Source organism: Manis javanica, chromosome 12, assembly GCF_040802235.1.
Source record: "Manis javanica isolate MJ-LG chromosome 12, MJ_LKY, whole genome shotgun sequence".
In the NCBI taxonomy this organism is placed as follows: Eukaryota; Metazoa; Chordata; class Mammalia; order Pholidota; family Manidae; genus Manis; species Manis javanica.
Genome location: NC_133167.1, coordinates 76,368,141 through 76,393,869, shown reverse-complemented (window position 1 = coordinate 76,393,869; position 25,729 = coordinate 76,368,141). Strand labels below are relative to the sequence as shown.

At 36.2% G+C, this 25,729-nt stretch overlaps 1 protein-coding gene and 1 long non-coding RNA gene across 2 annotated transcripts in view; both read left to right on the top strand.

The window, feature by feature from the left end:
* Positions 1-316: 316 nt before the first annotated feature.
* LOC140844781 (uncharacterized) lies at positions 317-1,110 on the top strand. Its single transcript, XR_012123276.1, has 3 exons — positions 317-411; positions 520-623; positions 988-1,110. It is a non-coding gene; the product is annotated as an uncharacterized lncRNA (long non-coding RNA).
* Positions 1,111-15,019: 13,909 nt separating this feature from the next.
* Positions 15,020-25,729, top strand: part of LOC140845294 (disintegrin and metalloproteinase domain-containing protein 18-like) — a 31,623-nt gene continuing 20,913 nt past the window's right edge. Inside the window, 4 exon segments of the mRNA XM_073219279.1 lie at positions 15,020-15,109; positions 15,719-15,855; positions 22,041-22,224; positions 25,292-25,390. Coding sequence (XP_073075380.1) covers positions 15,020-15,109; positions 15,719-15,855; positions 22,041-22,224; positions 25,292-25,390 — 510 coding nt within the window.

The following is a 25,729-nucleotide window of genomic DNA, read 5'->3' as shown; positions in this document are numbered from 1 at the left end:
AGGGCCCTTGGGCAGGACCCTGTCCGGCCCAACTCCTGGGTATAACATGTCTTGAGAAAGTTAACACACCCAGGGCTGAGGACACTTAAGGCTTTGTCAGGTGGGGGGTGACGGTGGCATCAAGACAGCCTTCCTGGAGGAGCAGCTAGAGACCCAACAGTGGGAACAGGCAGGGCTGGATGGCATTGGAGGGAAGGTGGGTTTCCACATGAGCAAAGTTCCAGGACCATCCCACTGCCCCACTCCTCACGCCCTTCCTTGTCCACATCCTGTCCTTCCTCTGCCCCAGGAATGTTCCATCGTACGTGAGATCATGACATACAAGCACATGGCCAAGATGCATCACCTGGAACCCGAGGAGCACTTCAGGTCCTTCTTCCAGGCCGTGGAGACCCTGGATGAGCAGGAGAGGTGAGGCTGGGCAGGAATCACGTGTGGGTTCCACCTGCTGGCAGGCTCTGGGAGAAGGGCCCCTGACATGTGGCTCCAGGGACTCACAGGTGCCCCTCTGTCCTGCAGCTACACCCTGTCCTGTCAGCTGGAGGCCCCAGGACAGAGGGCCGGCACAAAGGGACTCTTGTTCTTCAGGTCCCATAACATTTAAACTTGGCAGCCAGAGCCAGGTAAGTTTCTGGCCTGGGGCCATTCGCAAGGGGTGGGCTGCTCCGCAGCCTCAGGGAAGCTTCGGGCCATGCTGGGTGTGGGGAAGTACTAAAGACAGGTTGGGCTGGGACTCTGCTCCACTGCGGAACAGTCCTGTCAGGCTCAAGGGTGATTCCCCTCCCTCTCTGGGACCCAGTTTCCTCCTCTGTGAGTGGGTGATGCTCATGAGCCTCCCCGTGACAGGGACCCCATGGGTGACGGTGATTGACAGGACCCTCTGCACAGGGCCAGGAGCACAGAGGGTAGTGAGGACAGGGTGGAAGCAGGATAACGGGGGGAACCTGGGATAACCTGCCTCTTCTGTTCACCTGCGTGGCCCTGTAGCTGCTGTCATCGGGCCCACGACCCAGCTGGTACCCTGGCTGTGTGCAGAGGAGAGCTTCCCCTTTGGACAGGAGGCACCCGGCGCCCCAGGACCCTAGTCTGCTTCCTGCTCCTCTTCCTCCCGCTGCTCATCCTGAGCCTCTGCTGGGGCAGGTGCTCTTGCACCTCTTCCATCAGCAGACTTGGGCAGCTTCCCAGGCTGCTGCTGCAGGCTCAGGGACCCGTACGTAGCTGCAGCCAATGGAACAGACTGGAGAGCCCAGATATACATCCAAGTATATATATGGTCAATTCATACATGATAAAGGAGCCATGGACATACAATGGGGAAATGACAGCCTCTTCAACAGCTGGTGTCCGCAAATTGGACAGCTACGTGCAGGAAAATGAAACTGAATTATTGTCTATCCCCATAAACAAAAGTAAACTCAAAATAGATTAAAGACTTGAATATAAGCCATGAAACTATAGAACTCTTAGAAGACAACATAGGCAAAAATCCCCTGAATATCAGCATGAGCAACTTTTTTCTGAATGCATCTCCTCGAGCAAGGGAAACAAAAGCACAAATGAACCGATGGGACTACATCAAACTTAAAAGCTGCTGTACAGCAAAGGACACCATCAACAGAACAAAAAGGCATCCTACAGTATTGGAGTATATATTTGTAAATGACACATTCGACAACAGGTAAACATCCAAAATATATAAAGAACTCACACGTCTCAACACCCAAAAAGCAAATAACCCGATTAAAAAAATGGGCGGAGGATATGAACAGATAATTCTCCAAAGAAGAAATTCAGATGGCCAACAGGCACATGAAAACATACTCCACATCACTAATTATCAGGGAAATGCAAATAAAAACCACAATGAGATATCACCTCACACCAGCTAGGATGGCCAGTATCGAAAAGACTATGAACAACAAATGTTCGCAAGGATGTGGAGAAAGGGAAACCCTCCTACAGTGCCGACCGGCATGTAAGTTAATTCATGATGCTGAATTACATGTGGCATGACCTTGCTTGATTAATATTTTCCCTTAGTGCCTTTAAGGTATTAATTAAAGTTGCTTTAAATCTTTTTCCTGATAGTTTCAGCACCTTGTCATTTATCAGTCTGACTCTTATGAGCTATAGCTTTCATATCACATTTCTTCCTGTCTGTATTCCTTCTCACTTTTTTTTTTCATGAAAGCTAAACATGTTACAAAAGGCAGTAGCCGCTGAATTGAATTAATTATTACTATTTTTTTGGCTTGGAGATGAGCACACCTTTCTTTCTGCTGTGTCTTTAGTTTGAAAGTGTGTGTTAATGTAGTCAGATGTAGGTCTGTTTCTGTGCATTGTGGCCATGGCTACCCTTAGTGTACCAGCCAGAGGGGGATCGTCAGTTCCCTTTAGTGATATCTTATGTTTATTGGGAATGATAATTTGCAAGAGGGATGCCTGTTCTCTGCTTGGCTTTGGATTTCTCCACTTGGCTTTGTTTTGTGTCTTTATTGATAAAGTCTGTCTCTTCCCGATTCCCCTGCTCTCTTTACTGTAATTTTTTCTTGACACATTGTAGCACAGGATGAGGGCTTGGCATGGAGCAGAGAACCGAGGAATTCTGGGAAGTTTAGGATGAGACTCAGTGTTAGGAAGGCACTCGCCTGGAGTTGGGGATATAGTCTCCACAAATGTCCCTACGTCCATCCTCCAGAAGTCACACCGGGCCCAGCAAGTATCTCTTCCTCTCCCTCCAGAACTAGAGCTTCCTTCCCTCCTCCTCTCTCAGCTGTGGGTGTTTTCACCAGTGCCCCAGGCTGCAGCCCTCAGTAAATCAAGGCTTTTCTATCATAAAGGAGGCAGAGATGAGTTTGGGGAGAGTTTCTGCAGGGGCCGCTGTTCTTCCCTGCCAGCCAGCACCATGAGGGACTCTTGCCCAGTGTATTCCACGGTCTTCATTGTGTGTAGCTTGTGGGGTTCCTGGAGGAAGCTATGAAACTGTAAGCATGAACATTCGGTTCTCTGCCACCCCATCCAGCCAATACCCAGAGAGTGTTGGGTAGAGAAAGAGTTTTTTCAACAAGCTGGCCAGTTGGAAGATGGGAGGATTAGTGTGTCCTGAAGGCCCATCTTCATTCAGGGTTGGTTTCAAGCTCCCTTTATGCTGGGGAAGGGGCAGCAGGAGGGGAGCAGGAGATGATGGACAACTGCGGACATTGGAGCGCCAGTGAGGGCCGAGGGAGGTCGTGAAATTCCCCGCGTCGGCTGACTCCCGCCAGCACAGGTGGTCATGGTGTTTCTACAAATCCTTGATGAAACAATCATTATTTTGTACATATTTTCTTATCTTTTGGGGAGACACAAGCCTCGGGCAAGGGGTGTTTGCTGATCTCTAGCTGTAGGCAGAGCTCTTAACAAGCCTACCTGCAGGCCTGCAGGTTTTTTGCAAATCTAAAAGGGAGTGTCAGTTAAGGGTTTTGTGGCAATTTTCAGTTCCACTGCTTGGTTTGCCTTTGTGCTGTTTCTATCTGTAAACTCCAGGAACAAAACAGACCCACAGGGACAGTTTCCACGTCTATGCAGTCATTCTTACCTTGTTCCTGGCAGCCTGCAAGGAGCCAGACCCCAGCTCATAACTCCCTCAGGAGTGGTTACAAAATCAACTATTTTTATGGCTCCCAGAGATTTCGCCCTTTGATGCCAGCCAGCCTGGGCTTGGCCTTCAGAAATTCAGCAAAACAGTTTTAAATGTATTACCCATATAATCAACCTTGAACAAAGTCAGACATTGTAGTGAAAATGTTAAGATGGTAATGAAAGATGTTATTGTTCCAAAATATCAGAAATATTATAGGGAGATACAGGCAAGAAACTGAAGTACGTAAGTATTTATCAAGAACTAGGGTTTTGCTTACACTATTTTTTATCACTAAAAAACTTTGAAAAATTTTTGGCTTTGTATATACTCAGATACATGTATGTATACAGTTAGAAGAAACCTACTCTTGAAAATGACTTCTGAGTAGAAATACTTCTAGGTCTACCAAAGTAATAAAATTGAACTAAATCTCAATTCCAATAATTATATAATTTAAATTTCTTGTGAACACCCTTCCCACTCCACATTATTTCAGTCTGAGCAATACATTATTTGGTCACCATTGTTATAAAGAAATAGTAAGTGTTGAAAAATTGCTGAGAAGGTGATAAAAAAGTGCTTGAAACCAAACTCAAAATCTTATGAGGGACAATGAGAGTTAAGAGCACTTCCTTTCCTACAAAATTCCCTATATGCATGTAGTCAGACAGACAGATAATAACAATATTAGATGCGTGGGGTGCAGGCATACTGCACTTCCCTATGGAAATACAAAAGAACTTATTTAAACCAAGGCTGTACCAATTGAGTCCAGTTTATTTGCTTGTTTATTTTAACTCAACCTATTTTATGATACACCCAACCTTTGCACCTCTCTTAATCTTACATTTAGGGATCAATGTATTAGGATCAAGGAAGAAATTTTTGTTTCTTTACAATTTTTCTATGTGAAATGACATTTCAGTGTGTTAGAAAATTAGTTCACATAAAAATTGCCATTATAAGTGCTACACAATGATGTAGTAAATTGATTTATAGCTCACTGACTTGGCACAATCCAGGATTATTCATCCCATCAAATGGCACGCATGGCTGATGCCCCAGAGCTAAGGAATTATTTCTGATATTTTACTCTCTGTTCTTTCCTGTATGCACATAAAGTTAATACAAGTCACACTGTTTATCTGAATTTCTGGGTAGACTATGAGTTCTCAAACATTTCCTGTTATTTTCTGCTGAATGAAAGGAAGACAACAGTCCAGTTCTCTAGTGTGAACTGGTATACATTGGTCACGAGATGAAGACAAAAGAATGTGTATGTTTATATTCACTTTCTTATTCAGTATTAATAGGGAGTACTGATTCCTACATTACTCTAGCAGGCTCACTGCGTCCATTTAAACTTGGAATATTTTTCCAAGTGCAATCTCTGATTGGAAATTACTTAAGTCCTCATGATGGTATTATATGCAACCTTTTTTACCTTCTTTAAATGTCACTCTTTGCACTTAAGAAATTCAACACATGGTTAACATTTGAAAAATCCCATATCCTTTTTTTTTTTTCAGGAAAAAATTCTCTCAAAACTATTACCTCAACATCTAATAATGTATATCATAGTGGAAAAAGCTTTGGTGGTGAAATTTCCTGCTCCTATCTGCCCTTCCAAGGCTCCTTTCCTCTTCCTTTCTTTCTGTCTCTTTCTTTAAACTTAATGAAAACTTTTCCTTAATTTCAAAAATTTCATTGACTTTTTAATTTCCAAATAAAGATATATTATTTTAGGTGTTACTCAGCCACAACTAGCTTAGATTGCCCTACACTGTCTCCCTCGCTCCCCGTCCTCAGCCTTGACCGCACTGCCTAGCAGCCTTGCGCTGCCCTTAACCTGCTCTAGCCTCTCAGGCCACATTGTTTTCTTTGAGCATACCTGACAGTGATCAGCTTACTAATTCATTTAATATATTTTTCCAACCTCCTGGCAGAATAACGGACAAATATAATGGTATATATTTAAAGCACACAATGTGATGATTTATCTATGTATACACTGTGCATTGATAGCCAGGATCAAGATAATTAATACATCCATCACTTCACATAGTTCATTCTCTCTTCCCTGTGTGTGTGTGTGTGCGCGCACATGTGTGTGCGTGTTGAGAACACTTAAGATCTACTCACAGCAACCTTTAAGTATACAACACTATTACTAACTGTAGTCACCATGCAGTCCATGGGAGCTTCAGAACTTGTAGTTCAGAACTTCTTATAACAGAACTTCTTATAACTTTGACCCACCCTTCTCATTTCTCCTCCCTCCAGTCACTGCCATTCTGTTTCTATGATACCAGCTTTTTTGTTTTTTAGATTCTGTGTGCAAGTGATACCATGCGCTTTTGCCTTTCTCTGTCTGGCCTACTGCACGGAGCCTTACACCCTCTGGGTGCATCATGTCATTGCAAATGGGAGGATTTTCTTCTTTTTTATGACTGTATGTATACCTTTCCTTGTCTGTTCATCCACTGTTGGACACTTAGATTATTTCCATCCATAGGCAAGTGTGAAAAAGGCTGCAGTGAACTTGGAAGTGCAGATCGCCCTCCTGACAGTGGTAAAAATTCACATGGTATTTTCTTTGTAGTACTTACCAAGGGTTTATCAACTGTACTCATCTTTTCACAGAAACTGTGTTTGGATTTCTTGATTTTTTAATGTTCATTTCTCAGTTTATTGCTTTCCTCTTTTCTTTGTTATTTCCTCCCTGCCGCTCTGATTTAGATTGGATCACTGATTTCATCCATTATTTATTTTCTAATGTATTCCTGGTTAAAATTTTATCTTTACTCAAAGAGCAGATATACAACAATACAGGGTTTTTTTGTTGTTTCTAGTAAAACAAATTTTGATATGCCTGATTTCCGTCAAGATTTAGTTTTTTTTAAAGTCATTTTCTTATTCATTTGTACATGTGGATGTAAGTGTTTGACCCTTGAGTAATTTAGAGTTGTATTGGTTAGATTCAAGTTATTTGGGGGTTTCCAAGTTATATTTTTGTTGTTCATATTTAGTTTTATTCCATATAAGTGAAAGAGCATGATCTGAATGATGTAAAATCTTTGATATGTATTGTGACTCCCTTTTTAGCCCAGTATATGGTCAATTTTGTAAATGTTCTGTTTGCATTTGGAAAGGGTTTATATATCCTGCATTGTTGGTTGTACTGCTGTACATACTAACGAAGCAAATATTTTAACTGTGCTATTCACGCCCTCTGTGTTCACTGAGTCCTTTTGTTCTATCAGTTCTTGAAAAAGTTAATATCTTGAACTGTTATTGTGGGTTTCTTAAATTATTTTAATTGTGTCAATTTTGTTTTCCACATTTGATCATCTGTATTACTTCCTACTAATTAAGCATTGCTGTGTGTTCTTTATATATCAAGAATTTTGGCCTTGTGAAATAAAACCTTCAAAGCTCATGATATCTTCCAAAGTGTCATGACACTTCGTATAGGAAATTATATATTCTACTCTTTGATGATCTTCAGTTTTCATAAATAGGATTTTTCTTCTTTGTGTGTTGTATAGGAATATATATATACATTCCTATACATATGTATAGGAATGTATACATTCCTATACATATATATATGTATATATATATTATATATATATACACACACACATATATATATAAGCTGCCTAATTCAGTGCCTTTTGTATTACCAGGAAGACAACATTTTGTCTGGAATATATCTAATTTTTAATTCATCCAATAGAAGTACATAGTTTTACATTACTTCTTTTATCAACACTCATAAGCAGTCCATCCATTTCAATTCTATTGCAACTGTGAGTGAACAAGCTATACAGATTTCTAAGATTTGGTAGGAGTCCTTATTTTCAGTTTGTAGAATTGGCAACTTCTGCAGAGGTTTTAAGCATTTTCAAAATATGACTCCAAAGAACAGATGTACTCATTAAGCTCCCAAATAACCTGAGTCCGTATCTTCTCCAGAATTTACCAGTTTCAGAGACCAACTTTTCCTTTCTCCTTCCATTTACATTATTTTATCTTATTTTTTATCAAACCTTTTAAAATCACTTATTCCACGTAATTTTTACTTTACATCATTGGGATTTCTTCCTTTTTGCCTATAGGTATATATTTTTTAATGTTTTCTCCATTTGCTCTCCTTAATTTCCTAAGAATGCCCAGATAATGTGTCAGCTAGAAAATTTCTAGCTGAAGAAAGCCTTTACCATAGAGCAGAATGTGGAAAATCATTTTCATACCACTTGATTTAGATTGTTTTTGCACAAGAGTGTTTAAAATATTAAAAAGTGAGAATCTATTTTGAATGCTCACTTATTTTTTCTTTTTGTTGTTTTCTTTTATTGTAAGTGTAATCATCTTTATAGTAACATACTTCAAATTGTTTGACAGATCCTATGGTTTGGTTTTCCTGCCTGTTATCATCAAGATATATCCACTATACACAACAATTTCTGTCATTCACATTTTAAAAGAATCATAAAAATTTGTTTTTCAGTATGATTATATGGGATCAGAAATGATGGCTGTAACAGAAAATTATCCAGATTATTGGCCTTGTCAACACTGTAAGTTTTAAGACTTTTACATTGATAATTTATGAAAATTCATTAAAAATAATTCCCATTATATCGTGACTAATTAACGACTTAAAGGCCCTTAATTAGTTTCATATCCAAAATAGTCAACTGAACTTTTTCTTCATTCATTATGCACTGTTTTGATGTAATAATTTATGTTACTTGAATAAATATACCATAAATCTTATCTTTAGATGTTTTCTCAGTTCAAACTGACTGTGATATTGTCTTCTTTGGAACTGTGGAGAGATAAAAACCAAATTCCTACCAGTGGGGATGCTGATGATTTATTACAAAGATTTGTGATATGGAAACAAGGCTCTCTTACCCTACGGCCCCACGACACAGCATTCTTGCTTATGTAAGAACTATACATAAATAATTCTATTAATTTGATAATTTAATGCATCTATCATGGATGTCAGCTTTCTGTAGGCCCTTTGGAAATGTTAAATTAAACTTAGCCTTTGTCATAGTTGTGATAGTGTAGTTGGAAATATGATAAAAATAAAAACAACATGAATCATTTCTCTAACAGTGTATTTCGGAACATAATTTATGTGAAAAGATCTATGTTTCATGAACTTTCATTATATGAATTATACTACAGAACAAATATAATGCATAGATTATTAATGATGTAAAAATTGACACTCTTCTGTTAGTATTGCCTATATATTAATACATTTCATGTCTACTGTTTGACATGAAGAGGGGCTTGGATTTTTTCATTACATTTAATTTTAACAAGTGCTTATCTTTAGGACAGGCAGGATGTCTTTTTCCAATAATTAAAAATCCCTTTTGTTTTAACTTTTAGTTTAACAGTAAAGGCAGAGTAAGGGAAACTGAGGAGAATTAGAGATAATAAAATTATATCAAGTCCAGGAGATAGACATTATCTATTGTTTTCCTATTATCAAAGTGAGAATTTAACATCCTAACAGCTCATCATATCTACATTCTGCCTCTTCCATTCTTCCTCTATAGTTATATAGCTTATTAGAATTGCTTTTTATTTTCTGAGAAGCCAAAAAATGAATTGAGATTAAATTGCTTTTATTATATAACTTTTGGTTGTTCCCAAATAAGTAATTGCATCATAAGGTTTTTGCCCAAAATCTTGAGTAAAATTAAAAATTGCCTCTAATTTTCTACATTTCAGACATTCCTCTCTTTAACCCAAGACATTTCTTTTTTTTTTCACCAATCTTTGTTAGACTTTTGGCATAGCTGGTGTTCAAGAATCTCTCTCTTGTCTCCTTTGTAATATGTACATTCTTCTTTCATGACTTGCTATATTGGTAGAATACATACTCCTATAATTTACTGAAAAAGTATAAACAGGTATTAAATTGTTGGGGAGTTGCATTATTGAAAATGTATTTAATTATTTTAAAAGATGGTTCAGTTAATTTTAGTTTTAAAACAATTGTACCTCAGAATTTTAAAGGTCTTCTCCTTTGTCTCTTAGCTTCTATTTAGAAATCCAGTGTCATTCTTAGTCTCATTCATTGTGTATGTGGCCTGCTTGTTTTCTCTGTGGAAACATTGACTTGGTGTCTTTTATGATCCAATATGCTGGTAATGTTGAAGCTCTTTCAATCTGGATGCTAATTTACTTTTGACTTGAGAAACTGTACTATATTATATATTTGATAATTTTTCCTTTTCTCTTTCATTTTGGACCTTTGTGAGTTATGTATTAGAGTATTTGACTTGTCATGTCATTTGTTTTCTCAAATTTTTTTCTTTATACATCGTGTAATATTTCTTAATATTCATATTTTGGGTCAGTCACTCACCACATCCTCTCAGACCTATTTCCTGCTTATCCCTGCCCTGCTCTGTCTCACAGGGAACTATACATTCCCCAGCTGCATTGCTATTTGGCTATTAAGTATGTTCAGCAATGTGGATGATTAGAGGGCAGAAATGTCATGGTATCTCTACGTACTGGCCCTATACACATGGTGGTGTGGGAGTGTATTTATTATGCTCATTACACTCGCCCTTGACTGTGCTTCTTGTGATCACTGTCCTCTAGGCTGGGAGAGACAGTTACATGAGTTGTGTGATACACTATAGGATTCTCCGTATGGATTCTGTCCCTGCTTGGAAGTGTCTCAGAGCTACTGCTTCCTGGTCCTGTGAAGCAGCTCTGTGGGCTCACCTCCTGCTGAACAGCACTTATTTGTGGATTCTGTCCATAGCTCCTCATTCATACATCCTGTCCTGGTGTTGGTGGCAACATTCTGCTTTCCAGATCTCAGTGTTGCCTCCTCATCTTCTGTTGCTTCATCTATATTTTGTTACCTGTCAACCAGGTGCTTTTATTAAACTATTTCTTCTTGGATTCTGTGCTGACTTTAAAGTAGTCTGTCTCTCTTTATCTCTCTCTTTCGTTCTCTTTTTGTTAACGTCTAGGCCAATACAGCTGAGAATCATGTCCCAAATGAATTAGCCATGTCACAGAATCAAAATCAACTTGGCTCCACACCTGTTATTCTATAATTAGGGCATTAACTGGAAGGGAGTGAGACCTTAGATTTGGGATGGTAACATTGGACGAACTAAGATGCATCTCGTAAGTCTTAAACCCCCAAGCCCTGCTAAAAATTTTATCCACTGAAGCAGCTGATCCTCCTCTGTGTGGTGAGACGGGCCTTCTTGCTTCTCTTATTTAGAAATCCTGCAATGACCTCATTTGAGTTGGATGCCTTATCATGACATCTATTCACTGTAATCTCTCAGTTGGCAAAGTTTTTATCTAAAGGGCCAGATGGTGAATGCTTTAGGCTTCCTGGGCCATATAAACTGTGTCACAGCTACTCAGCTCTGCCATTGTGGTACAAAAGCCAATATAGGAAGGGTATAAATTTATGAGCATGACCATGTTCCAGCAAATATTATTGATGAAAACTGAAATCTGAATCTCATATAATTTTCACCTGTTACAAAATATCATTTTTCTTTTGATTTTTTTCAGCTGTTCAAAAATATAAAAATTTTAAATACATTCTTATTGGCAGACTGTACTGGTCACAGGCTTGGTTTGGTCTATGAACCATAATTTCCCCACCTCTACCCTATGCCCATCAACCCTTAAGCTCACAGATTAATAATAAAAGTTGTAAGAGCTTCCCTGGAAGGTGGTAGTTTATAAGCCAAAACAATTTATGAGATTTTGCTAATTTATATTGATACATTCCGGGGAACATGGAAGGAAATAGATACTAAAGGTTCTAGACAAAGAAGTATGGGATGATCTTTGGTTCAAATTAAATTTATTAGCAGAGGTTGAGATTTTGGATTTAGTGTGTTCTCTCTAACATTTGGGAGTGGCTGTAACAGCTACACTGATTGACTGAAACATGTGATCAGTGGTGGTGTATTTGCAATGAAGTTGGCATAATAAAAAGAAAGGAATTCACAGGCCTATACACAAGGTGCTATGGGAGTGTATTTATGATGCTCATTACACTCGCCCTTGACTGTGCTGCTTGTGGTCACAGTCCTCTGTAGGCGGGGAGAGACAGTTATATGAGTTGTTTGGTACACTATGGGGTTCTCTGCATAGATAATTAGGTCATCAGATGGAGATAATGTTATTTATTCCATTCCAATCTGCCTGCCTCTTATTTCCTTTGACATATTCCACTGGCCAGAATCCTCTTATTGAATAGAAGAGGTGAGTCCTAATCCTTGCTGTGTTCCCAATCTTGAAGGGAATGTATTTTCATTCTTTCACAGTTTCATATGATGCTAGCTGTAGGTTTTTGGTAGAGGCCCTTTACTAGAGTAAGGAAGCTCCCTTCGATACTCACTTTAACGAAAGGTTTTTTTATTTGGTTACTTGGTTTACCAGAAATGGATGTTGAATTTGTCAAATGCCTTTTTTTGCATTTATACACTCAATGGTTTTTATTCTTCAGTCTGTTGATATGGTGAGTATATTATTGATGGATTTTTCATTTGTTGAACCAGCTTTGCATTACTAGAATAGACCTCACTTGGTCGTAATACATTCTTTTTTTTATGTTGGATTAGATTTGGTAAAATTTGTTAACAAATTTTGCATTTATGTTGATGAGGTGTATTAAACTGAAGTTGTCTTTTTCATAAGGAGTATTTTTTATTTGATATCAGGGTAATCATGATTATATAAAATTAGTGCATTTTCTCTATTTTTGTCTATTTTTCTTGAGTTTATGTACAGCATAGAGAACAGAAAAACTAGAAAAATTGACAAAACTAGTTTTTTAAAAAGATAAAATTATCTAAACATACTAAGCATCAAAAAGAGAAGATTTAAATAAATAAAATCAGAATTGAAAGAGAAGACATTACATTGATTTTGCACCATTGTCAAAAATCACTTGAGCATATTTGTCTGGGTCTATTTCTGGGATCTCTTATCTGTTTCATTGATCTATTTGTCTATCTTTCTGATGTTACATTGTTTTGATTATTCTAAATATATGGTAAGACTTAAAATTGGGCAAATTGATTCTATTTCAAAATTGTTTTCACTATTCTAATTACTGAGCCTTTCTATTTAAATTTTAGAATCATTTTTTTAAAAAACATGGCAATGATTTGACAGGCGTTCATTAAACCTATAGATCAATTTGGGCATAATTGACCTCTTTACTCTGTGGTAATTTTTAAGCCATGAACATGCTTTGGACTTACTTGTCCAGCATTTTCTGATTTTAAGCACATAGTTCCTATGCATGGTTTTGTTTTCTTTATATTATTATGGGGCTGAATTATATCTTCCCAAAATGATATATTAAAATTCCACCCCTAGTACCTAAGAATGTGACTGTATTGGAGACAGGGCCTTTAAAGAGGTAATGAATGTAAAATGAAGTCATATGGAAGTTACTAATCCAATGTGACTGCTGTTCTTATAAAAGAGATTAGGACACAGACACACTCTGAGAATGGATCACATGACCACAGACACTGGTCATCTGTAAGCCAGAGAGAAAGGCCTTAGATGTAACCAGCCCTGTCAACTTGATCTGGGACTTCTAGCCTTCAGAATTATGAGAAAATAAATTACTATTGTTTAAACCACCTACTTTGTGGTACTTTGTTATGAAAGCCCTAGTAAACTGATATGCCTAAATATTTTCACTTTTTTATAGAAATTATAAATGGTATTGTTTTCAATTTTTGTTTTATTTGTTCTGTGCTAATATAAATATGATGGATTTGTGTTTGTTGAACTTGTATCCAAGTTCAACTTGTGTCAAGTTCCATTTGACTGTGTATCAGCATTTTATCATTTTACTGCTCACTTTCTAAGCTCTCATTTTTAGTTTTCTGAGCTTTTATTTTTAATATCACTTGAGATTTTCATATATTACATAGATAATTATGTCTTCCACAACTAGGGACAGTTTGGTTTTTTTCTTTCTAATCTGTGTGCTTTTATTGACTTACTGTATTGGCTAGTACTTCTAACACTATGGTCAATAGGAGTGGTAAGAGTGGATGTGATAGATAGATACATACATATATATAAAGAGATAAATAGAAAGATACTTTTTTGACGTAAATTGTTTAAAAATGTGTTGAGCAGTATTTGTGTGTCATGAGTTTGGAGATTTTCCTGTCAAACTTATTTGTTCTAACAATTCTTTTATACTCAGAGAATGTATATTGTATTCTTTAAGTTCTTTTACAGTTGTTTTGTTTTATTAAATGGGATGTGGTCTCAGTGAATACTCAATGTGTGTATGAAAAAATGTGTATCATGCTGTGGTGAAGTGTTCTATAAATGCCAGTTTATAGGCATTGTTTGATGGTGGTGGTCATGTCTTCTAAACAATTTTTTTATCTATTTTTTATCACTTATTGTGAGAGTGTTGTTGAAGTCTCCAACTGACTGTATATTTGTATATGTGTTCTTTTCACTGTGTCAGTTTTTGCTTCATAAGTTTTGCAGTTCTGTTGTTTGGTGCCTGACTTAAGATTATTATGTTTTATTGGTGAAGTGAACCTTTTTATTATGTTAGAATGCCCTTTGTCCTTGATAATTTTTTCTTTGACATTAACTTGCAACTGTTATTAATAAAGCCTCTCTGGCTTTCTTGTGATAAATATTGACATATATTTTTTCTTAACTTACTTTTATCTTATGTGAGTTTATATAAACAGCATATAGTTGGGTCATTTTTTCCCCTGAATTTTGCTAATATGTGGCTTTTAATGGGTATGTTTAGACAGTTTGCATTAAATCTAATTGTTGACATGTTTCTATTCCAGTCTGTCATTTTAGTATTTGTTTAATGTTTTACACTTTCAGTCCTCTGAGTTGGCATTAAAAGTTCAGCTTCTGTTTCCTACATCTTGCCCTAAAAAATGACAGCCAGCCAAATATCATCTCTCATGTTCATACTCTGTCTTTAACCTCCACTCAAATTCTGATACTAGGATTTTCCCTTTCTTTTAACCTTAGCTCTTGTAAACAATAGGAGAGGGTGCCTATTAACTGATATTTCCATGTTACTCCATAATATTCCGTATTTTCATTCACACACATACACAATCTTTTTTCTCTTTAGGTATGAATTACTTAAATTTTACTATAAATTTCAATTGATGCAGACAAATTAGAGAAGTTCTAGGAATTTTGCTTATAATAGATTAAAGAGATGAGAAAAATTTCTCAATTTATCAAAGTTAATGTGAAATGCCACTTTACACTGCTGCTAAACTTTTTTTCATACCTCCTCATAACAAATTTCCTCATCATTGCTTTGTCTCTGTCTCTGACTCCTGCCGGGTTATGTCTTCACTCATGTGCTCCCAGCGCTGGCCGGGGTCCCACACAGCCGCCCCACGCGTCACCATGCTGCTGGATCATTCCCCAGACTCTGTAGCTCAGCTGAAATATCAATTCCACAAATAGGTTGTTCTAACCACCTTATCTATATCCACCTCAAAATTCTTTACTGGAGCACTTCATTTTCTTCAGAGCACTTTACATGACCTCTCTCTGTTTGGGAAGTTGGTTGTCAATTTCCTGTGCATTTTCTTTATTCCTTTCTTTAATATAAGTTCCAGGTGTAGACAACATCCATTTCTTGCATGCGCGCCACTATATTCCTATCTATTGTAGGGCCTGACACATGTGCATATTGAATTAAAATGTGTTAATGGGAGGGGCTAATTTAATGGAAAGTTAAATAAATGTGTTTCATATTGATTCCATTGGAAATACTAAATGTGTTTAGGGCTATAGAAGCCAGGCATGACAAATTTTAAACAAGAGACTATTGGTAGTTTCATTACTTTTTACATTTTGTGCTTCTTAATCTATTAACTAGTATGGGTATGCATATCAATGACATATCAAAATAAGATGTAAAATAGCTTAACATAGACAATATTAAAATACAAAAATTTTACAGGAATAAAAATGGTTTAATTTATTTCTTGATGTGTTTTCTTCTTATATGATTGTTTTCCCTTTGATTCTCTTTAGTATCCAGATGCAATAACTTTGCAGGGATTTTCAGTTATTATAGCTCAACTACTTGGCCTTAAAATTGGATTAACATATGATGACATCAATAAGTGTTCTTGTCCAAGAGCTACGTGCATAATGAATCATGAAGCATTGTAAGGCTTCTTTTTACTCATAATTAACTTTACATTTATATATGAGGTTGTTTACAACACGTAATGAATTTATTCCTTATACTCCTTATAGTCAACTCCACATCAAAAATTGGAAAGGTATGTTTTGCACAATGAGATTCACATTAACAAATCTGTTTAAGTGACATAAAACTACAGAAAGCAGTAAATCCCACTATTGAGAAATATTCACTCAAAAGAATTAGAGGGAAAACTTTAAGATTTATGAAGACTATGAAATATTGTGTAAACATATGTTGCCACTGTTTGACTCTTGTAGTAAGTTGTTGCTCAAGGCAAAGATGTCTAACATCTACCTGAATGATATAACATAGTACTGGCAGTTTTAGCTAGTATTTTAAAGGAAAGAAAAAGGAGGAAAGATTTGAAGAGGACAAACATTGTCTTTATTTGCTGGCATTATAATTGACTACCTACTTAAATCAACAGAATCAGTATACAGTTAGAACAATAACAATATCAAAAACTCATTAGGATGATCATTCTAGAAAAACAGCATATGTATACCAGCACTAAGGATATAGGTAAACCTACTATAAAATGGCTGATATTTCCAGAAGAGGCTTATAAATTCAGCACAATCCCAAAAATATTTAAACTGTTTTTAGGAGCTTGATAAACTATATGGGGTGCATAATAATGGAGATGATAAATACAAACTTTTGGGGAGTATGAAGTGGAATTTATGATCAAAAGAGAGCTTGTATGGATGGGAAACACTATATATCATCTTTATAGTCAACTCCACATCAGACTGATAGAAATGAAGAGAAAAGTAGGAAAAGATGAAGCTGGATATAAAGAAGACTTAAAAAGCAAAATCATTGAGTAAAGCAGGATAGAACCTAGTGCATAAGTGGAGGGTCTGGCTTTAATTAAAGCTGGGTATATTCAATTATTGTGATAAGGTCTGGGGAGAGTAAATAGATAAAGATGTATGTAATTTAGTTGATGGAGGTGCAAAGATGAGGACAGTCTCTTCTGATAGGGAGCTGAAGGCAAGGAATGTAAGAGCTTTGTTAGAAGACACGGAACACTTGGTCTTTGAGACTAGAAAATAGAAATGATTTAGGAAGTGCGATAGGATTGCTGGGCCTTTTGAAGACACCCTTAGAATTTGTAAGTACAAATTGAGTATGAAATCAAATGCTGTATCTTTTTATATTGGTCCATTTAATTTCAGCTACTGAAGTGCATATGTAAAGAATGAATAGTTGATCTTTTGCTAAGTTAATGTCCATGGATTCAGAAAGAGTTAGGGCTGCAGGACAAGCTGTGTTCCCCTGATATAATTACTTCAGCTTTTTCCTACCCCACAGTGGGAGCTTTGGAAAGAAATTAAAGTATTTTGAGACAACTGCCTTAGCTCACCTTATTTTATAATTGTCTTTAGGCCTGGATGGTAATCTTCCCCACAGATAGCCAATCAATTAATATTTACTTTGAAATGTCTTATGTCTATTAAAATTCTATATACTTAGTCATTTATATATATAATATATATGTGTATATATCTATACATTCTTTTTCTTATTAAGGTATCATTGATATACACTCTTATGAAGGTTTCACAAGAAAAACAATATGGTTATTACATTCACCCTTACTGGGTCCCCCCCGTACCCCACTGCAGTCACTGTCCATCAGTGTAGTAAGATGCCACAGAGTCACTACTTGTCTTCTCTGAGGTACACTGTCTTCCCTGTGACCCCACACACACCATGTGCACCAATCATGATACCGCACAGTCCCCTTCTCCCTCCCTCCAAACCACACCCCTCCCTTTTGGTAATCACTAGTCCCTTCTTGGAGTCTGTGAGTTGGCTGCTATTTTGTTCCTTCAGTTTTACTTCATTGTTATACTCCACAAATGAGGGAAATCATTTGGTATTTGTCTTTCTCTGCCTGACTTATTTCACTGAGCATAATACCCTCTAGCCCCATCCATGTTTTTGCAAATGGTAGGATTTGTTTCTTTCTTATGGCTGAATAGTATTCCACTGTGTATATATGTACCTTGTCTTCTTTATCCATTCATCTACTGATGGACACTTAGGTTGCTTTCATATCTTGGCTATTGTAAATAGTGCTGCAATAAACATAGGGATGCATATGTCTTTTTGAATCTCAGAACTTGTTTTCTTTGGGTAAATTGCTAGGAGTGGAATTCCTGGGTCAAATGGTATTTCTATTTATAATTTTTTGAGGAACTTCCATACTTCTTTTTACAATAGTTGAACTAGCTTACATTCCCACCAGCAGTGTAGGAGGGTTCCTCTTTCTCAACATCCTCACCAGCATTTGTTGTTCCTAGTCTTTTCTATGTTGGCTGTCCTAACTGATGTGAGGTGATATCTCATTGTGGTTTTAATTTGCATTTCCCTGATAATTAGTGATGTGGAGCATCTTTTCTTGTGCCTGTTGGCCATCTGAATTTCTTCTTTGGAGGATTGTCTGTTCATATCCTCTGCCCATTTTTAAATAGGGTTATTTGCTTTTTGAGTGTTGAGGCATGTGAGTTATTTATATATTTTGGATGTTAACCCCTTGTCAGATATGTCATTTATAAATATATTCTCCCATACTGTAGGTTGCCTTTTTTTAATCCCTTGTTAGATATGTCATTTACAAAGATATTCTCCCATACTATAGGATACCTTTTTGATGCAATTGTTAATGGAATTGTTTTCCTGTTCTGCTGGTGGTGTCCTTTACTGTACAGAAGCTTTTTAGCTTGATGTGGTCCCATGTGTGTTCATTTTTGCTTTTCTTTCCCTTGCCCAAGGAGATGCATTCAGGAAAAAGTTCTTCATGTTTATATTCAAGAGATTTTTACCTATGTTTTCTTCTAAGAGCTTTATGGTTTCATGATTTACATTCAGGTCTTCGATCAATTTTCAGTTTACTTTTATGTATGGGGTTAGACAATAATCCAGTTACATTCCCTTGCATATAGCTGTTTAGTTTTGCCAACACCAGCTGTTGAGGAGACTGTAATTTCCCTATTGAATGTCCATGGCTACTTAACGTATATAAATTGACCATATATGTTTGGGTTTTATATCTGTTTATATGTTGGGTTCTCTAGTCTGTTCCATTGATCTATGGGGCCTATTCTTGTGCCAGTACCAAATTATCTTGATTACTCTGGCTTTGTAGTAGAGCTTGAAGTTAAGGAGCATAATTCATCCACTTTATTCTTCCTTCTCAGGATTGCTTTGGCTATTCGGGGTCTTTTGTGGGCTCCATATGAATTTTAGAACTATTTGTTCATGTTTGTTGAAGAATTGCTGTTGGTATTTTGATAGGGATTGCATTGAATCTGTAGGTTGCCTTAGGCAGGATGGCCATTTTGACAATATTAATTCCTCCTACCCATGAACACGAGATGTGTTCCCATTCATTGGAATCTAATTTCTTTCATGAGTATCTTGTAATTTTCAGAGTATAGGGTCTTTCATTTCCTTGTTTAGGTGTATTCCTAGGTAATTTTATTCTTTTTGATGCAATTGTGAATGGAATTGTTTCCCTGATTTCTCTTTCTGCAAGTTCATTGTGAGTGTATAGGAATGCAACAGATTTCTGTGTATTATTTTGTATCCTGCAACTTGGCTGAATTTTGATATTAGATCTAGTAGTTTTTGGAGTGGATTCTTTAGGGTTTTTATGTACAATATCATGTCATCTGCAAACAGGGACAGTTTAACTTCTTCTTTGCCTGTCTGGATGCCCTTTATTTCTTTGTGTTGTCTGATTGCTGTGGCTAGGACCTCCAGAACTATGTTGAATAAAAGTGAGGAGAGTGGGCATCCTTGTCTTGTTTCTGATCTTAAAGGAAAAGTTTTCAGCTTTTCACTGTTAAGTATGATGATGGCTATGGATTTGTCATATATGGCCTTTCTTATTTTAAGTTACTTGCCCTGTATACGCATTTTGTTGAGAGTTTTTATCATGAATGGATGTTGAATTTTGTTGAGTGCTTTTTCAGCATCTATGGAGATGACATGTGGTTTTTTGTCCTTTTTTTAATTGATGTGGTGAATGATGTTGATGATTTTAGAATGTTGTACCATCCTTGCATCCCTGGAATTAATCCTACTTGATCATGATGGGTCATCTTTTTTATGTATTTTTTAAATTTGGTTTGCCAATATTTTGTTGAGTATATTTGCATCTATGCTCCTCAGGGGATATTCACTTTTAGTCTGTGGTTTTCTTTTTTTGTGGTGTCTTTGCCTGGTTTTGGTATTAGAGTGATGCTGGCCTCATAGAATGAGTTTGGGAATATTCCTTCCTCTTCTACTTTTTAGAAAACTTTAAGGATAATGGGTATTAGGTCTTCACTAAATGTTTCATAAAATTCATCAGTGAAACCATCTGTTCCAGGGTAGATTTTGTGAATATCAATTCAATTTCATTGCTGGTAATTGGTCTATTCAGATTTTCTGTTTCTTCCTGGGGTCAGCCTTGGAAGATTGTATTTTTCTAGAAAGTTGTCCATTTCTTCTAGGTTATCCAGTTTGTTAGCACGTAGTTTTTCAAAGTATTCCCTCATAATTCTTTGTATTTCTGTGATGGTCTGTAGTGATTTTTCCTTTCTCATTTCTGATTCTGTTTATGTATGTAGGCTCTCTATTTTTCTTGGTAAGTCTGGCTAGGGGGTTATCTATTTTGTTTATTTTCTTGAAGAACCAGCTCCTGCTTTCATTGATTCTTTCTATTGTTTTATTCTTCTCAATTTTTATTTATTTATTTATGCTCTAATCTTTATTATGTCCCTCCTTTTACTGACTTTAGGCCTTGCTTGTTCTTCTTTTTCTAGTTTTGTTAATTGTGAGTTTAAACTAAACTGTTCATATGGGATTGTCCTTCTTTCCTGAAGTTGGTCTGTATTGCCAATATACTACCCTCTTAGCACAGCCTTCGCTGCGTCCCACAGATTTTGTGGTGTTGAATCCATTGTTGTCATTTGTCTCCATATATTTCTTGATCTCTGTTTTTATTTGGTCATTGATCCATTGGTTATTAGGAGCATGTTGTGAAGCCTCCACATGTTAGTGAGATTTTTCATATTCTTTACGTAATTTATTTCTGGTTTCATTCCTTTGTGGTCTGAGAAGCTGGTTGGTACAATTTCAATCTTTTTTAATTTACTGAGGCTCTTTATGTGGCCTGCTATATGATCTATTCTTGAAAATGTTCCATGTGCACCTGAGAAGAATGTGTATCCTGCTGCTTTTGGGTGGAGTGTTTCTGTAGATGTCTGTTATGTCCACCTGTTCTAATATGTTGTTCAGTGCCTCTGTCTCCTTGCTTAATTTCTGTCTGGTTGATCTGTCCTTTGGAGTGAGTGGTGTGTTAAAGTCTCCTAGAATGAATGCATTGCATTCTATTTCCCCTTTTAATTCTGTTAGTATTTATTTCACATATGTAGGTGCTCTTGTGTTGCGTGCATAGATATTTATAATGGTTATATCCTCTTGTTGGATGGACCCCTTTATCATTATGTAATGTTCTTTTTTGCTTCTTGTGACTTTCTTTGATTTGAAGTCTATTTTGTCTGATACAAGTACTGCAACCCCTGAATTTTTCTCCCTATTAGTTGCATGATATATCTTTTTCCATCCCTTCACTTTTAGTCTGTGTATGTGTTTGTGTTTGAAGTGAGTCTCTTATAGGCAGCATGTAGATGGGTCTTGTTTTTAATCCATTCAGTGATCTTATGTTTTTTGATTGGTGCATTCAGACCATTTACATTTAGGGTGGTTATTGATAGATATGTACTTATTGCTATTGCAGGCTTTAGATTTGTGGGTACCAAAGGTTCAAGGGTAATTCCCTTACTATTTAACAGTCTAATTTAACTCACTTAGTATGCTATTACAAACATAAAGGTTTTTTTTTACCCTCCATTTTCTTCCTCCTCCACATCTATATATTTATTTAAAAAGAATATTAAATGTTAACATAATGTTAAAGATTAGCAATGATAAATGAAAATTTAACCATGGCTGACTTCACCTCTGCTAAAGTACAAGGGTTTCATTTGAGCCATCTTAAAATTCGTACTGTCACATGTGGAACATTATTTAGATGTGGTTTTATTTGCCTGATTGATTTACCTGAGGAATGTTATTTTATTTTAGGGGATCCAGTGGTATAAAGATTTTTAGCAACTGTAGCATGCAAGACTATAGATATTTTATTTCAAAACTTGAGGCTAAATGTCTTCAGAACTTACCAAAGTTGCAACCATCATATCAAAATCAATCAGTGTGTTTTAATGGGATTCTGGAACCTGACGAAGAATGTGACTGTGGCAGTGAAGCGGTGAGTAATATACAGACTGAAATATGAGCACAATTTTTTGTGTTTTCAGTAAGTTGTTGTCATGGTATATGCAGAATGATATGCAGCTATGTCCCCCACATAGAACTTAGATATGAAAATGAGGATGAGATATGTCAGTCACTTTCCCACCCCTCTTCAGTAGAGAAGACAAATGAATCATGAAAATTTGGTTTGCACACACTCTTCCCGATTATGCCAGCAGAGAGATTTTTGACTATATAGGCTTAATGAATGCCTTTTTTTCCACTTCTTTCCTAACTCAGATGCCCTCAGTGTCTGTTTTCTCTGTAGACTTCTCTGGAATTTCATTGTCTTGTGGTTGCAAGAATGTCAAAACATTATAATGCTTGTTTCTTAATCATTTCCAAACATTTTTGCATTTCTGTTTCAAGATGTGTGAAATTTGTTCTATTTGCTCACTTCTAAATATAGATATGCAGTCTACCACAGGTCCATCAACTAAAAGTTCAATGCATACTATTCTCAGCAGACAGGACCAACATTTAGTGTATTAAACATCATTATTGTATAATATTTAACAATTGCCCTCTATTTAAATAAAAGTTTCTTCATAATTACTCCTCCAGCAGTTACATGAATTTCTTATCCATCTACAGAAACAGCTGGCCACCACTAGTTTACATAAAATTAAACCCCTACAAGTTATCTTAATCATCCACCATTCCCCAAAGTAAAGAATGTGTGTGTGCATGCCTCTGTATATATGTATATAGGTTTTCCAATTATCTCAGACCTTCCACTGTCATCTTGCAATTCATCTATCCTTAAATATGGTGCCAATTACCTGCCAAAAAATCCAGTTATTTTTCAAGAAGAATAGAATAAAACAATGTAATCTGGGATAAGGTCTGCGCATTGTGAGATTCCACAGCTCCAGGCAGACCAGCTCACAGCAAATACTGTCAGTGCCCCACCAGTTCCTCCTAGGCACTGACTGTCTCTGCAGAATGTTTTTGCTCTAAGTATCCGGTCTCCCTGTTGGCTTCTCCTGCCCTCAGTAACATGCTCAGCCACAGGTAGGATGGGCTTAACATGCTCAGGACTTAGGCACCTGTGATCATGATGGGTGAAGAAAAAAAGCAAAGTCACTCTAATTATGTCTAACAGGGAAACCTTGAAAATTGTCCAAGTCACAAAAATGGTCAAACACGCTCCTGTCCTGGCTAACAGGAGTAATTCCTGCTTCTTTACTGGTTTCAATGTCAGCATTGGAATAGTCTTTCTTCTTCAAGAGAAGAATCCAGTAATAGATGTACCCCTGTTTTCTAATAGCCTCTAGGCTAGCAAAGTCCAGATTCCTTAAACCTTTCCCCAAATCACCTAACATGAGCCCATATCCTATAATTATACCTTCTTATGAGGTGTCCACAGTTATCATGGTGTGTATTTTTTGCTAAAACTAGCAATAAATCCAATTTGTTCAGCTTATAGATGTATTCTAGATGGTCCTTAGGAAAATGACGTTGACACCTATATCTTCATAAATATCCCCCATTTGACACAAATACAGCTCTTTTTATGCACCCTCCCACACACATGCAGGTGTATTTATTTGTTCCTGTATTCACAAATGTAATAACTAGTAATAAATATTTGAACAATTATTCCACAAAATATAGAGATACATTTCAGAAAAAAATTAATCTAAAGTTTTTAAAAAACAAAATATCAGAAGAAAGCATTGATAATATTTTATCATCTTGGCATAATGGAAGTCTTGGTAAGGAGACAAAAAACCCAATGTGCATAAAGAGAACATTGTAAATTATCCCAAATGGCAGACACCATTAAAAAGTCAAACAATAGACTGCAAAGAAATGTTATAAACATATAAAAAGGAGAAAGGATAACTGGATAATATATAAAAGCTGTTCCTACTATTTAGTGGGGAAAAGACAGGGAAAAAGAATGTATTTAATTCACAAATAAAATTGTACAAAATTCAAATTCATGCTCAAACTCACTAATAAGCAGAGTGATAATGACAATGAACAGTGAGGCACCGTCTCCTCATTAGCTTGTTATAAGTTAAGCTGATAGGTTGTAATCAGTATGGATGACCACGGTTGGCAGAGCATCCTCGTTCACTGCTCATATACATACGTACACTCATGTAATGGTACTGAACTTTGGAACATGAACACTGAAATATATCAAGTGATTACCCCTGGAAAATCTGGGCAATATGTGTTTATTCATCACTAAGGCCATCCTACTTATGGCTGAGTAATATCCAACACATTTCTTCTTATGAAATAACTATAGCTTTTACTCTAAACTTTCTATATTCTAGGATGGGAATATTTATAAATACATATTGATTCACATAAACACATGAAAAAGCAGAAACAAACAAATGGAAAATTAAAGAATCCTGCCTTCATTCTAACTGGCAAGATCTTTGAAACTAGATTTTTGAGACAAATGGAAAATGTTTGATTAAAAAAAGAATATAAAAATATTAAAGAATTATATCACTACAATGTATTTACATGGAAACAATATTTGGTTTGTTGACATTATTTATCACCTAATTTGAATAATAGTTGACTGTCATTTACCTTGTAAAAGTTATATGTACTGACATATCTTTTTCTGTTCTAAATGTATTTTTATTATATTGCCTAACTCTAACCCTAGTCACAACGGAAAACTTTAGTAAACAAATTGCTAAAAAGAAATTGGGGAGAGTTTTCTCTTGGGAATTCATACTTTTCCTCCCAAGATTTTGTTCTTGCTATTCATTACCAAATATTTCAGGTAATAAATTATTACCTGACATATATAACAAAAATATTAATTACCAAATATTTCAGGTAATTTAATGATGAAATGATATTTTAGATGTTTTTAGTTCTTGCACATGCTTTTGGATAGTATTGAAATAGTGAATAGTAAAGCTTCATTGAATATAACTAGAATGTATAATTGAAAAGTTGAATACAAGTGAGGATTTAAAAAGTTGATTCAGAAACAGCTGTTAAGTGGTTGAACTAGAATGGTATTTCTTCTTATGAAATTTTAGGAATGTCTGTTTAAGGAGTGCTGTGATTACAAAACATGTAAACTGAAAAACTCAGCAAAATGTGGTTCTGGACCATGCTGTACCTCAAGCTGTAGGTAGGTTTCTGAAATTTAGAAAAGGGGTTTGAACTATCATAATAAAAGGCTATATTAATTGAATTAATGTGAAATCAGTAAAAAGAATATAGAAATAATGGAAAGGACCAAAGAAGTGAGCACAAACATGACCACAGGTGGATAGGAAAGCAACTATAAATAAGAAGGCATCTTATATTGGTACTAATCATTCTGCTGTGTTGAAACCATAGCTTACCGTCTTCTAAATTATCAGATAAAGTGCTGGATAAACATACACATTATTATATCAAGATATATTAACTCTGGAGGAAATTGTGAAGTCAAATAAATGGTGTATGACCAATTGTGGGATAAAAATTCT